We start from the raw sequence: 15,015 nt of genomic DNA, 5'->3' as shown, positions 1-15,015 counted from the left end.
AGGACAGTTTATTTCTTCCTTTCTGATCTGTAAGCTTTTTATTTCTTGCCTTATAACACTGACTGGGACCTTTAGTACATTAAGTATGATACATTAGATGTAGCTTTATCATAGATGCTCTTTATCAGGTAAGGAAGTTCCCCTTTTATTAGTAGTTTGGTGGGAGTTTTTATCATGAATAAGTGAACTTTGTCAAATGAATTTTATTTGAGTCGTGTGGTGTTTCTCCTTTTTTTCTGTAATATGGTGTATTACATTTATTGACCTTTTTTTGTCTGTTAGGCCAGCTTGCATTCATGGGATAAACTCACTAGGTCTTGATAAATTATCTTTAGTCAATATGCTAGTCTTTTTAGGTTTTTTTTTTTTTTGGTCTTGTTCATGAGGAATATTGGTCTTTAATTTTTCTTCTATGTATTGTCCTCTTCTGGTTCAAGTATCATGGTGATGCTGGCTTCATAAAATTAGTTGGGGATTGTTTTCTCCTCAGTTTCTCAGTTTGTTGCAGGATTGGTATTGTTTCTTCCTTTGTATGTTTGGTAGAATTTACTCATAAAGCCTGGAGTTTTCTTTTTGGCAGGGTTTCTAACTACAGATGTATTACTAGTAGATATAGGACTTTTCAGAATTTATTTATTGTCTTGAGTCCATTTTAGTAATTTGTCTCTTACAAGGAATTTGTCCATTTTATCTAAGTTGATTAATTTGTTGGCATAAAATTCTTCTTAAGATTTCCTTATTATTTCTTTAATTACTGTAGGATCTGTAGTGATGTTCACTGTTTCATTTCTAATATTGGTAATTTGTCATTTTTTTTCTTAAATCTAGTTAAAGCTTTGTCAATTTTACCTTTCCCCAAAAAGTAAGTCTTTAGTTTCATATTTCTATATTATTTTTGGCTATTTTCTTTTCTTCACTTTATTATTTCTTTTCCATTTACTTTGGGTTTAATTTGCACTTGTTCTCTAGCTTTTATTGGGGAAACTTAGATCACTGATTTGAGACCTAACTCCTGTAAGCATTTCAAGTCTTAGATTTCCCTCTAAGTGCTACTTAGGTGCATCTCACAAATTTGATGTGTGTTCATTTTAATTTCGTTCAAAGCAATTTCTAATTTCCCTTGTGATTTCTTGAAGTGTGTTGCTTTATTTCCAAATATTTAGGAATTTTCAGCTATCTTCCTGTTATTAATTTTCTAGTTTAATTCTGTTATGGTTAGAGAATATACTTGGTGTGATTTCAGTCCTTTTAAATAAACTGTGGCTTACTTTATAGGCCAGCATATGATCTATCTTGGTGAATGTTCCATGTGTACTTGAAAATGTATATTCTGATTTTGGCAAAGTGTTCTATAAATTTCAGTGAGGTTTTGTTGGTTGATGCTGCTGCTACTGCTGCTAAGTCGCTTCAGTCGTGTCCGGCTCTGTGCTACCCCATAGACGGCAGCCCACCAGGCTCCCCTGTCCCTGGGATTCTCCAGGCAAGAACACTGGAGTGGGTTGCCATTGCCTTCTCCCTGTTGGTTGATAGTAGTCGTCAATTCTATATCCTTACAGACTTTTTTTAATTAAAAAAGAAGTGTTCATATCTCTAACCCTAGTTGTAGATGTTTTTATTCCTCTTTTCAGTTCTGTCATTTTTGCCTCATGTATTTTGAAACTCTGCAATTTGATGCATAATACGTTGAGGAATATTATGTCCTTGTGATAAATTGACTCCTTTATCATTATGAACTCTCTATACTCTTAGTAGCATTTCTTGTTTTGGAGTCTTATTTGTCTAATATTAATATTGCCATTTGAGCTTTCTTTTGACTAGTGTTTGCATGATATGTTTTTTTCATCCTTTTACTTTTAACCTAGCTATATCTTTGTGTTTAAAATGAATGTCTTATAGATAGCATATAGATAGATCTTGCTTTTTTCCTGTAGTCTCACAATCTGTCTTTCAATTCAAGTGTTATTTCAGTTATATGTAATTATCAGTATGGTTGGATTTAAATCTAACATTTATCACTTGTTTTCTGTTTGTCTACCAGTTCTTTGTTTCTTCTTTCATCTTTTCCTGCTTTTTTTGAGTATTTTTAAATATTCTCTTTTATCTCCATGCTTGACTTACTATCTATACCTCTTTGTTTTATTTTCAGTGGTTGTTCTAGGATAGTAGTTTTCAAAGTTTTTGGTCTCAGGACTCATTTGCAGTTTTACAGATTATTCATACTCTTAAAAATTGAGAACCGGAAAGTGTTTCTGTTTGTGTGCATTATTTCTGTCTTTACACAACCATATTAAAAGTTGTAAGTGGTAAATTATTACAATATTTATTCATATATTTTAAGTTAACAAATTCATTGCATGTTAAGATAGTGTTTTTATTAGGAATAACTGTAATTTTCAAAACAAAACCAAAATTTTGGGACTTTTCCTGATGGTCCAGTGACTAAGAAGACTCCATGCTCCCAATGCAGGGGGCTTGGGTTCAATCCCTGTTAGGCAACTAAGATCCCATATGCCACAACTAAGACCTGGTACAGCCAGATAAATTCATTAAATAAATAAAAAGAATTAAAGTTTTTCAGGGATGATTACAATGATTACATTTAATGGCTTAATAGAAAACTACCAGATTCTCATATGTGGTTCTGGGTTCCATATCATGTCATGTAGCCTCTTGAAAACTCCCCATTACAAGGGCAAGTAGCAAGTAGTAAAAGCAAATAGCATCTTAGTGTTGTTATGAAAATAGTTTTGATCTTGTGAAGGCTTCGAAGAGTACTGAGAACTTCCAGGGACCATGGGACATACTTTGAGAACTGTTGCTCTATAGGTTACAATACAGATCTTTAATCACTCTACCTTCAAATAGTTTACCACTTATACTGTTACGCTTCCCTGGTGGCTCAGATGGTAAAGAATCTGCCTGCCATGCAGGAGACCTGAGTTCCATCCCTGGGTCGGGAAGATCCCCTGGAGAAGGGAATGGCAACTTACCTCAGTATTCTTGCTTGGAGAATTCCACGAACAGAGGAGCCTGGCAGCCTACAGTCCATGGGTCTCAAAGAGCTGGACAGGACTGAATGACTAACACTTTAACATATACTGTAAGGCTCTAACAATAGTACCCTTCCAAATCTCCATTTTTTTGCTGTTGATTTCATATATACATATATTATAAACTCTTCAATATATTATTGCTTTTACTGTAAGTAGTTACCTTTTTTTAAAAATTTCTTGGCCATGCTGCATGACATGCAGAATCTTTGTTCCCTAATCAGGGATCGAACCCACACTTTCTGCAGGGGAAGCGAGAAGTCTTAACCGTTGGACCTCCAGGAAAGTCCCAAGACAGTTATCTTTTAAAGATGTTTTTTTAAATGAGAAAAGGATTTTTATATTTACTCACATATTTCCATTTCCAGTGCTCTTGATTTGTTTCCATCTCACATTTTCTTTTTTCCTGGTGAACTCCTTTTAGTTTCTCATAGTGCAGGTCTGCTGGTGATGAAGTCTCTTTGCTTTTGTTTACTTACTTTATGTTTGTTGGGCCTTCATTTAAAAAACAGTATTTTAATTTTGAAAAATTATAAGCTCCTAGACTCATAGGAAATTTCAAGGCTCATCTCAGTTGTTTCCCTTCCCTTCAGTTCAGTTCAGTCTCTCAGTTGTGTCCGACTCTTTGCGACCCCATGGACTGAAGCACGCCAGACTTCCTTCCCTGTCCATCACCAACTCCGGAATCTTGCTCAAATTCACGTCCATTGAGTCGGTGATGCCATCCAACCATCTCATCCTCTGTCGTGCCGTTCTCCTCCTGCCTTCAATCTTTCCCAGCATCAGGGTCTTTTTCAATGAGTCAGTTCTTCGCATCAGGTAACCAAAGTATTAGAGTTTCAGCTTCAGCATCAGTCCTTCCAATGAATATTCAGGACTGATTTCCTTAAAGACTAAAGGAATCTGTGATCTTCCCTTTCAGATCACAATTCTGAGCAGTCTGAAAACAGTTGTTTCATACATTTTGCCTAGTCTCTAGTTGCTTGCTGTAGAGATATGTCCATTTGTTATGATTAGAAGTAGAAGTCTCTGCTTTGATTTTTGCTGAAGATCATAAGCAGCAGTGGTTATGTAAATTCTGTTTCTGTATTTGTCAGTACTGTTGAGGACATTCATACATCATTCAGTATCCCCTATATAATACAACACTGCAGAAGTAAGTTATAAAATTCCTATTTCTTTCGCTTTTTGCCTTGTGTGCATGGAAAATCAGTCAAGATTTGTACTAAATCATCACAGGGTTTTTTTTGTTTGCTTGTTTTTTGGCCATACTTTGAAACATGTGGGATCTTAGTTCTGAGAGCAGGGACTGAACCCGTGTCACCTGCATTGGAAGCATGGAGTCTTAACCACTGGACTGCAAGTGAAATCCCTTATCACAGTTTTGTTGACCTGGAGGTGACATATTTGCATTTTGGCTTTCTAGTTAATCTTTTTTTTCTTTTTTCTGTTTTGATTGTACCACATGACTTGTGGGATGTGGGATCTTAATTCCCCTACCAGGGATTGAACCTAGGGCCCTCAGCAGTGAGAGCTCGAAGTCCTAACCATTGGACTGCCAGGGAATTCCCTACTCCTATTTAATTAATCTCTTTTAAAAGAGTCCCTTGGACAGCAAGATCAAACCAGTCAATCCTAAAGGAAATCAGTCCTGAATATTCATTAGAAGGACTGATGTTGAAGGTGAAATTCCAATACTTAGGCCACCTGATGTGAAGAACTGACTCATTGGAAAAGATCCTAATGCTGGGAAAGATTGAAGGCAGGAGGAGAAGGGGACGACAGAGGATGAGATGGTTGGATGGCATCACTGACTCAATGGACATGAATTTGAGCAAGCTCCGGGAGTTGGTGATGGACAGGGAAGCCTGGCGTATTGCAGGCCATTTGGTCACAAAGAGTTAGACACGACTGAGCTAATGAACTGAAAAGCAGTAGCCTATACCCCTGTAGCACAGTTTTTTTTCTTTCCTTTCTTTTTCATTCCCTCCCTTGTAGTAGGTATTATTTTATTACATTAAATAGAGACATTGTGATTGCCTTTAAGTAATTGAATTTAAGGATTTACAGGAAATGATGAAGATTAGAGGCTCAACAACGTAGCTCTGTCTCATACTAAAAAAGAATCAGCCATAGAGCCAGGCCCCTTCAGAAACAGGTGCCTTTTGTTTCCTATATAATAGGTTTTCCCTCCTGAGTTAGTGCTTCTGATCCTTCTAATCTGTCTCCATAACTAGTTCTGCTGCTGCTCTTTATTAGCTATCTCAAGTGTCCATCCTCTCCTAGAGCCCTGCCTGTGTGTGCTGTTCTCTCTTCTTCTCATTATTATTTAAGCTCTTATTCACATTCCAAGGGAGAGTATCTGATTGATTCACTTAATGATCTGCTGGTGCCAGGCCAGCTCTTAGCCAGCAGAGAGAGTCTTTGTTCTTGGTCACATGGTACAAAGTATGGTAATATATAAGACCTGTCAGAAGGGCCATTGGCATAGGAAGCATTCAGCAGTATCATTCCTCCTCCTTTATAACAACTGATTTATTTTTAACCTATTAAGGATAGTTACTAGACTGGATTTTCCCCCAAATCAGTCAGCTGCATATTTATAGATTAAGGTTTCAGTGAACTGCTGATCCCATGTTTGAAATGTTGAGGTTTTTTCCTCCTAATTTCATTCTTAGATGAATTTCATTCTTAGCCACAAAACAAAGGACAGTCTTCACCACCTTTTAGCCACAACTTAAAATAAAACCGTGGTCCTGGTTGTTGGTCCAAGAAAGCCCATCTGTTAAAAATTATGAAGGGAAGAGAAAAGTAAAGTGTTTCCATTCTTGTTAGCATCTCTAAATTTGTGGGAAGAAGAGATTGAAGCTATGAGCTGAAAAAAGGTTTTTTGATTAATAGCTCCATATGGGTTTGAATCCTGGCTTTCCCATTTACTCGATGATAGTTGAGTATCAGGCTTCCCAATGGCTCAGCAGGAAAGAATCCACCTGCAACACAGGAGCTGTAGGAGATGCAGGTTCAATCCCTGGGTTGGGAAGATCCCCTGGAGTAGGAAGTGGCAACACACTCCAGTATTCTTGCCTAGAGAATCCCACGGACAGAGAAGCCTGGCAGGCTACAGTCCATAGAGTTTCAAAGAGTCAGACACAAATGAAGTGACTTAGCATGCACGCACAGATGAGTATCTTTTCTAAATTTCAGTTTATTCATGAATAAAATGGAGATTATGGTATTTGCCTCACGTAGGTGTTGGGATTAAATGGTAGGATATATCCAAAGCTATGAAATTAAAAGATGATTGCTCCTTGGAAGAAAAGCTGTGACAAACCGCGACAGCGTATTAAAAAGCAGAGACATTACTTTGCCAACAAAGGTCCGTCTAGTCAAAGCTATGGTTTTTCCAGTAGTCATGTATGGATGTGAGAGTTGCACCATAAAGAAGGCTGAACGTCAAGGAATTGATGCTTTTGAACCGTGGTATTGGAGAAGACTCTTGAGAGTCCTTTGGACTGCAAGGAGATGAAAGCAGTCAATCCTAAAGGAAATCAGTCCTGAATATTCATTAGAAGGACTGATGCTAAAGCTCCAATATTTTGGCCACCTGATTCGAAGAACTGACTCGTTAGGAAAGACCCTGATGCTGGGAAAGATTGAAGGCAGGAGAAGGGGATGACAGAGGATGAGATGGTTAGATGGTATCACCAAATTGATGGACATGAGTTTGAGCAAGCTCTGGTAGATGATGAAGGAAACAACAGCAATGCAAAGCAGTTAGCCAAGTGCTTGGCACATAATAAATACTTGAAAAATATTAGTTCCCATTATCTCTAGATCATTGTCTTACTAATAATAAAGGTTACCCTGGTACATCAATAAGTTCATAGTGCTAATGAAAATTAACATTTCTTGATGCATAAGCTGAGACCTAATTATTGGGCCTTTGTTTATTCAGTGCTGTTGTTAGGTACCAACTGGATATACAAGACATTTTGCAATATATGATTCTTGTTTTCTAATCCCCACAGTGAAATGTCAATCCTAAAAAATGTTTAAGGAAACTCAACCCTGTGATGGTATTATTTTGTTGGAATTTGGACTTGGTAACTAGTTCTGTGAATTACCTCTCTGTGCCCCAGTTTCTTCATCTGTAAATTGAAGGAAATACCTTATAAGATTGTTGTAAGGAATCAATGAGCTAATATATGTAAAGCACATAGAATACTGCCTGATACATGGTAAATGCTAGCAATTGAATACTTGGAATACTTGGGCCTAATCGATCAGTCATTTTCTTCTCTTAAAGTGAATGAGTTTTTTTGTTGGCGGTTTATAGTGTATCTTTAGTCTCCATCATTAGGACAGTTGAGTCTAGGTGGAAGAGTTGAGCGAGCTGAAGGACATGGTTTGAAGATTATCTTGTTACATTTTGAGATTGGACACTAGACTTTTCCATATCTTGCCAGCCCTCCTTTGGTGATGCTTTATCAGAAAAAAATGTATCTTGAAATTCTTAGAAAGCTGATTTCCTCACCATTGAAATGTTCTTTTTGTGGGGGGTAGAAGAAGGGGGCTGCTAGTGATGTGAAAGTATGATAAAGGAAAGGCAATTTGAATAGAGAACTTTGATTTTAGCTTAACAAATCAAATTGGCCAAGGATTTTCTAATCAAAAGCTACCTTTCTCTTAAAGGGAAAACTCATTTCTGATTTGTATTTGCTTCTCAAGAAGTGAGATTAATATGTGTTATTTCCATATTAGTGAGATTGAACATCTTTTTGTTTATTGATTGAAAAAGACCCTGATGTTGGGAGAGACTGAGGGCAGGAGGAGAAGGAGATGGTTGAATGGCATCATCTACTCATGGATGAGTTTGAGAAAGCTCTGGGATAGTGAAGGACAGGGAAGCCTGGTGTGCTGCAGTTCATGGGGTCGCAAAGCATTGGACATGATTTAGCAACTGAACAACAACCTTGATTACTTATATTACATTTGTGAATTACCTACTCGTGTCCTTGATCTCTTTTGTTTGTTTCATGAGGACTGATCTTTATAGAATAAGTACAGTAAACCCTTGCAAATACATTTCAGGTATATTTTCATCTTGGCAGTTATCTTCTTTTTCCCTTGGTTGTGCTTTTTTATTTTAACTGCATAGAAATTTTTAATGTAATGAATCTTATTTTTTCTGAAAAGTATCATCTCATTATGGTTAGACAATTTCTATTGAGTGTTATAAAACATGTCATAGTTTATATGTAGACTGATGCATATAATAGGCATTTTTCCTTATAAATAGGTGATTGACTGTCATAAGAAGAGCCTTTGCAAACTAACAGTCCTGAGGCTGTAACACAATAATAATAGCTACCACTTACTGCACACTGCCTGTGTTCCAGGAAATATGCTAGGTCTTTTATGTACTATATCCCTAATATTCAACTTCAAGCAAAATATTATTACTGTCCACATTTCATAGGTAAGTGAAATGATTTGCTCAGAATCACCGAGCTAGTTAGTGGCTGGACTGGAATTTTAACTCAAGTCTGCGTAACTCCAAAGTATATACTTTTTCTACAGAGTTGGGCTTTTTGAGGCTTCAAATAAATTAAATTGGTTGTAAAAGTTGAGTAAATACCTTTCACCAGAACTTGAAAAGATGATCTGTAGCCTAGTTGGACAGCTCTTGGTTTCTGAGAGCAGAGTAGGAAAGGTAATGAGAAATACATAAACCAGCTGAAAGAAAGGTCCCCACTGTCTAGGACAGTGGTTCTCAAAGTGTGATTTCCAGACCACCAGCAGCATATCACTTGGGCCTTTGTTAGAAAAGTAAATTCTCCTGTCACACTCCAGACCTACAGAATCGGAAGGTAGGGGTGGGGCCCAGCAATCTGCTTGATATTTGCAGCTGATTTTGATGCGTATTAAAATTTGAGAGCCACTGGTCTAGGGGGATTGTTTTATTCTCTCTAACCATAAATTTTGCTTTTGTGAGCTTCAGCCTAAGTCTCAGCCCTTAAGTGCAAAGTAAGTATTATCAAAGTGACAAAAGCATAGAACCTAACGAGCCAGTTTTGAGTCCAGTTTAATAACCATTTAAGGCAGGTTCACCTCCCTGAGTCACAGTTTCCCATCTCTAAAATGATGTTAATAAAATCTATCTCCATTCAAGGTATTTTTTCAGAATTAGTAAGATAATATATAAAGTGCCTAGGACCTTGCCTGGATCCTAGGTGTTTAAGAAATTGTCTCCAGTGATTTTTCTTGTTAAGCAGAAAGCCCCCACCCGCCTTCTATTCTCAACTTCTGTTGTTTCTTGAATGTGTTTCACTGTCTTGTGTCTCTGGGCCTTTATCTTAGCTATTTCTATTGGCCACTCCTACCTCCCACCCCTTTACCTCATTAACTGCTATACATCCTTTGCTGCTGCTAAGTTGCTTCAGTCGTGTCTGACTCTGTGTGACCCAGTACACGGCAGCCCACCAGGCTCCCCCATCCCTGGGATTCTTCAGGCAAGAATACTGGAGTGGGGGACTTCCCTGGCAGTCCAGTGGTTAAGACTTCACCTTCCAATGCAAGGGATGCAGGTTCAATCCCTGGCCAGGGAGCTAGGATCCCATATGCCTTGTGGCCGGAAAACCAAAACATAAAACAGAAACAATATTCTAACAAATTCAATAAAGACTTTAAAAATGGCCCACATCAAAAAAATATTAAAAAAAAAAAAAAAGAATACTGAAGTGGGTTGCCATTTCCTTCTCCAGTGCATGAAAGGGAAAAGTGAAAGTGAAGTCACTCAGTCGTGTCAAAAAGTGAAAGTGAAGTCACTCAGTCGTGTCCGACTCTTAGCGACCCCATGGACTGCAGCCTGCCAGGCTCCTCTGTCCATGGGATTTTCCAGGCAAGAGTACTGGAGTGGGGTGCCATTGCCTTCTCTGATACATCCTTTAGATCCCTGCTTATAGTTTACTTCCCCTGGACGGGACTTTTTCTAACCCCCATTCTCCAGTCTTTGTGCTTATATAGCATTACGTATTCCTCCTGACACTACACTTACCACAGCTTTGGAATTGCCTGTCTTCTGTATAAACATCATTGGACAGGTCCAGTGTCTCGTCTGTACCATATTCTAGGGCCCAGTAAAGATTCTCACACATTATAGGAGCTAATAAATGTTGAATGAATGAATGGTGGCTGTCATTATTGCTGCTTCATCATTTTCATATCATCCAATAGCAAGGTTTCCTCTCTGGCTTGTAGTTTTTGTGCTTGTGATAATCATAAATAGTTTTAGAACCAGTGCCTATTTTCTCTTTTCCTGAAAGCACATATTTTGACCTAGGCTGACATAGTAGTTCACTGAGCTGCTTCCTAACCACTGATCTCTCTGTGTCACAGGTACCTTGGGGGAGCTGTGTGCCTTGATGGATCAAGTTCATCACATGCACAACCAGAAATGGCAGCATCCTTCGGACCTTACCAGGCGGTGAGTGGGTGTTTAGAAGAAGCAAGAAAAGGGTAGAATTTTGTTGCAGGAGAAATGTCATAGGGCTTTGGGGCTGTAATTGTTTAGTTACAGAGGTAGAAAAGTGATATAATGGAATAAGAATTGGACTACAATTCAGGAAACTTGGGTTTTGATACTAGCTTTGCACTTTTCAACTAGCTACATGATTGTGATCAAATTACCTCATTTCTCTGGTCCTCTCAACAGTAAAATAAGATATTGGACTAATTGACGTCAAAGGGCCTTTCTAGCCTTGAAATCGTCTGGTTTCTTGATGCATTGTTGTTTTACAATTCTGTTCGGTTACTTGATCCAATTACTCAGAAACCTTGGAGTCACCTGTAAGTCCTTATTCCATAGTCAGTGCATCAGCAGATCCTATAAGCTCTTATGTATAATATTATCCAGAACTTGACCATTTCTCAGTCATTTTTGCTTGGATTGTTGCAAGTCTCCTGAATGGTCTTCCTACTTCTGCCCTTGCCTGTGTACTGTTCTCAACTTGAGCAGCCAAAGAGATTGTCAGCCATAAGCATAAGTCAGATTCTCTTTGCTCAGAATTTTCCAGTGGCTTCCCATCTCCATGATCCCCTGCAGGTGCCTATATGCATGGTCTTACCTGGCTTGGTTAGCTCATCAACGTCCTCTACTGTTCACCTTGCTCAACTCTGCTCTGGTCACACTGGCTTCCCTGCTATTTCTCAAGTATGTCAGATGTGCTCCCACATCAGGGCCTTTACACTCAGAGTTTGCTCTATAGTGACCAAAATGACAGCAGTTCTCAGAACGGCAGTGTTGTGTAATAGTTATTAAATTCTACAGTCAGATGTGAATTCAAATCTAGGCTCTTCTACTTACTCTAGTATATGACCTTGGGGAAGTTATTTTATCTGAGGCTCAGTTTCCTAAACCTGTACAAGGAGTTTAAATTAGAGTAACTTTGCTGGTAGGATTGTCATTAGGATTAAATGAGGTGACATGTTTAAAGAATTCAGCAAGTATTTGCATATAGGGCTAGATACATGCCAAGTGCTGCTAAAATTACTTTCAACTTTGGCTCTTCCACATAATCACCTATGGAGATACCTAAAAATACAGATGTCCAGGGCTTGACTCAAGGGACTCTAAGTTATTAAGTCTAAAGGTGGAGAGAGGGGCCAAGAATCTGTATCTTGAAAAAGAAAAGAAAAAAAGCTTCCCAGGTGTTTATTAGGAACAGCTGAGTTGAGAATGGGATGAAAGTAACTCAGAGGGTCCTGCTCCAAGCCCCAGCCCAGTACACGACTAAAGGAGGCTCTCAGTCTTTGAGTCTGTTCAGTCTCTTAACTTGCAATGTGATAACTCATGTGATGCCTTACCTTCTCTGGGAATTTTATTCTAATTTTAACTGCTGTGTCCTGAGCAACCTTGAGCTGTGTCAGACAGTGAGGTCGTGTTGGAGATACAGATCTGATGCAAGCAATGAAATATAAATCCTGTCTTGAATGTTTCCAGAGGAAGAAAATGTTTTTTTCCCACTTAAACATTACTATACGCTACACACTGGTTTTTCTTAGAACATTCATGTATTTGGACCATATTACCATACTTATATGGGAATTAGGTGGCTTTGGAGATTGGAGGGAAATAGCACTTACAGAATGACTTTCATATCAGGAAAATAATACAAAATTTCTAAAATTGTGAGAATGAAAATATAAAATGAATATCCAATTTTCTAAAATAACAGTATTCTTTAAATAGTTGTGTTGGCCTTTTTTTGTGTATAAATAGCCATTCCAGCCGAAACCCTCATCTGTCCTCTTTTTATTTTCCCTCTCTTCTGATAGAAATTATGCCCGGTTCCGACAGAAATCTCTGCAAAGATACAGTCTGACCCAGTGGGTTGACCGGAATAAGCGAAGCCACCATCGATTCCAGCGTCTACCAGATTTCCCATACAGTCCATTTGTCTCCTCCCATCAGCAGTGAAGGGCCCTATCCAGGGTCCTGTTCAGAGCAGCATCTCATCTTCTGCTGTTCCATGCTTTGTAGATTTCAAATTTTATTTTTCACATTATTTTTATTTAAAGAACTTGTCACCTTTTGGAAATGCATATTGCTGACTTGAAATTTTTTGTATAAGGTCCTTCGTTTTTGTGTGTGTGTATGCATTTAAGTAGTATTGAGCTGACAGTTTTAATTTTTTAATTTAAATTAAAGGTGGCTGCCTCCTAAAAGCTAGCGTTAAGTCAGAACATCCCGGCTCAAGCAAAGAGCCACCTCTGTGCAGAGGTGAAGTCTACTTCTGGTGCCCAAAAGAAATCATTCTTTAATCTCTTGAAGGAAGAGATTTTTTATCAGGCTACAAACCAGTGTTAATTATTGCTGATGACTTATAAATGGATACAAGTCACTTTTAACAACCTTTCTTTTTTATTTGAATCTCTGAATACCTGTCAGTATTTTAAAGTTGGTAATCCAGGACATCTGAAGTAGTTGAAGGGACAAATTAAAAGTGTAAATCTTCTCTTCTTTTTGTACCTACTAGCTGCCTTTATTTTTTTGGCTTTTTTCTTTTTTCATTAAATTTATTTTGCACAGTAGTGTTTACAAGTCTTACATATCTTAACTCTTAACGGAAGACTGGTGACTAACAACCTCTGTTGATTTGTGGTCTTGTGACTGATTGCCTTCTCTGTCTTTCTTCAAGGATTTTCCTTCCTTCCTTGTTTCCCCAGTGATCTTAGGGCTCGACTGGCATATTCCTGTATCCTGTTGGACATAGAGATGCCTCTTAAGAACAGCCTCATCGCACTCTTTACTGAAGAGCTGCCCACCCAGAGTCTTGACTCTAGAATAGGCCAGAAGGCAGTGCTATTGAGAGGTGTCAGTTGGTCTTCAGTCTCATCTGCTGAACTCAGCTTTGAGTATGAGTTGGCGAGTTAGTGAGCCTCCATCCTATGGAAGAGACTTTGGAAAAGCTGTCCTTTGTCTCCATTATTAGTTAATAAGAGATGTCTTTTGATCCAGATGTTATCACCGCCTCACTTGGTCAGAGGACGTACAGTTTTACCAAACTGCTAAAGTGGATTTAAAATAGTTTTGATGAAGCCTGTGCACAAAGTATTACCTGATCTTAAGGATTAGTACTCTAACCCAGGTTGACAAGCTTTGTGCAGCTATCTTAATGGATGTCTTTGGAGTTTGTTATTCTCTTTACAGACAGCTCTAGACATCTCTTGGGAGATTTTGCAGTATGGCATCTGTGCTCTTGTTCACTGTCTGTGAAGGTTGTACCTAGTTGCTGTAGCACAGCCTGTGATACTGGGCTCGCTGCCTGTCAGGTTTTGTTCCATCAGCCCCATCTTTGTCGGCAAGTAACCTAACATAAACATCCTACTCTGCTTTAGAAACTGACTTGGGAGAAACTTGGTCATTGTTACCAGTAAGTTTAGACGGATGTCCCTAAGTGTTAGCCATTTCTATCCAGTCAAGGAGTCTCTTTTCCTTGGAAGTTTGGTCGAGAGTCTGGGGCCAAAATGCAAAGGAGAAGTTCTGTTCAAAAGCAAGAGTCAAAATCTGTTATTTCAGTTGACATTTACAGCGTCAGTCACTTCTCCAAGTTTGTGTAAATCAGCTTGATGGAGTGGGACAGACAAACCTCCAACTTTGAAACTATAGCATAGTTAGAACAGTATTGCTGGAATATCTAGCATTGTAGTTGTCTTGTTCCCCACAGATCACCAAGGAGTAAAGGGATGGCCGTTTGCTTGGGCAGAAGTCTGAAGTCTCATGCTCTTGCCTCCCTGGTGCTGGAAGGTTTAAGACTGACGTGTCACGGGAGCATCACCTTTGCCAAATCTAATGAGTGACGGGTTAACTTGAAAATGTGACAATCACATTTCCTCTTTGCTCAAATAATTCTGTTTTTCCAAAGCTGTAGCAGCTTAATTAAATCTGTTGGACTGGGGGAGGAGAGAACTGTTCCCTAGCGGTTAACATGGTATTCTTTAAGAAGAAAAACAAAGCCAAAGAAAACTCATTATCAGGCATGTTCGCCTTAAAGATGGTAGTGGGTAGAATCTGGAGTTTGAATTTGTTTTTAAAAGCTACGTATCTCATATTTGGTGTTGGCCTCTTTAAGTCTAATTTTCATGTAGAATTCTTGCTGTATTATTTTATTTGAGTAAGGGCTCCGTGCATTGAACTGCCTTTCGAGCTTTCTTCATCTGTGATGACATTCTCACCACAGGGGTCTTAACACTGCAAAGTAGACTTGTGCTGTTTACATAGTTTACTTGACTAAAAGAGCCTGAAATAACCTGTAGTTTTGCATCTGATTCGACCCCAATTTACTTTGGTTGTTGTCAGGACCAATTATGAAACTGAAGTTTGGTGTCTCCTGTGTATCATGTTTTTCCCCTTGTAGCAGTTGTATTTAATGTCATTAAAAAGAAATAAAAGTTCTTGTCAGTG

General features: G+C 38.5%; 1 protein-coding gene across 50 annotated transcripts in view; it reads left to right on the top strand.

Annotated features, from left to right (window-relative positions):
• The window catches only part of S100PBP (S100P binding protein), a 32,412-nt gene extending 17,397 nt beyond the window's left edge, over positions 1–15,015 (top strand). For all 50 annotated transcript variants that reach the window (XM_081585825.1, XM_081585819.1, XM_081585800.1 and 47 more), the window contains 2 exons: positions 10,449–10,536; positions 12,387–15,015. In XM_081585825.1, coding sequence (XP_081441951.1) covers positions 10,449–10,536; positions 12,387–12,528 — 230 coding nt within the window. In that variant the 3' untranslated portion in view covers positions 12,529–15,015. The remainder of the gene's footprint in view (positions 1–10,448; positions 10,537–12,386) is intronic.

The sequence above is a fragment of the Giraffa tippelskirchi genome, chromosome 3 (genome assembly GCF_054371585.1).
Source record: "Giraffa tippelskirchi isolate mGirTip1 chromosome 3, T2T-mGirTip1v1.2.pri, whole genome shotgun sequence".
Taxonomy (NCBI): domain Eukaryota; kingdom Metazoa; phylum Chordata; class Mammalia; order Artiodactyla; family Giraffidae; genus Giraffa; species Giraffa tippelskirchi.
This window is presented reverse-complemented; position numbering and strand designations above follow the sequence as displayed.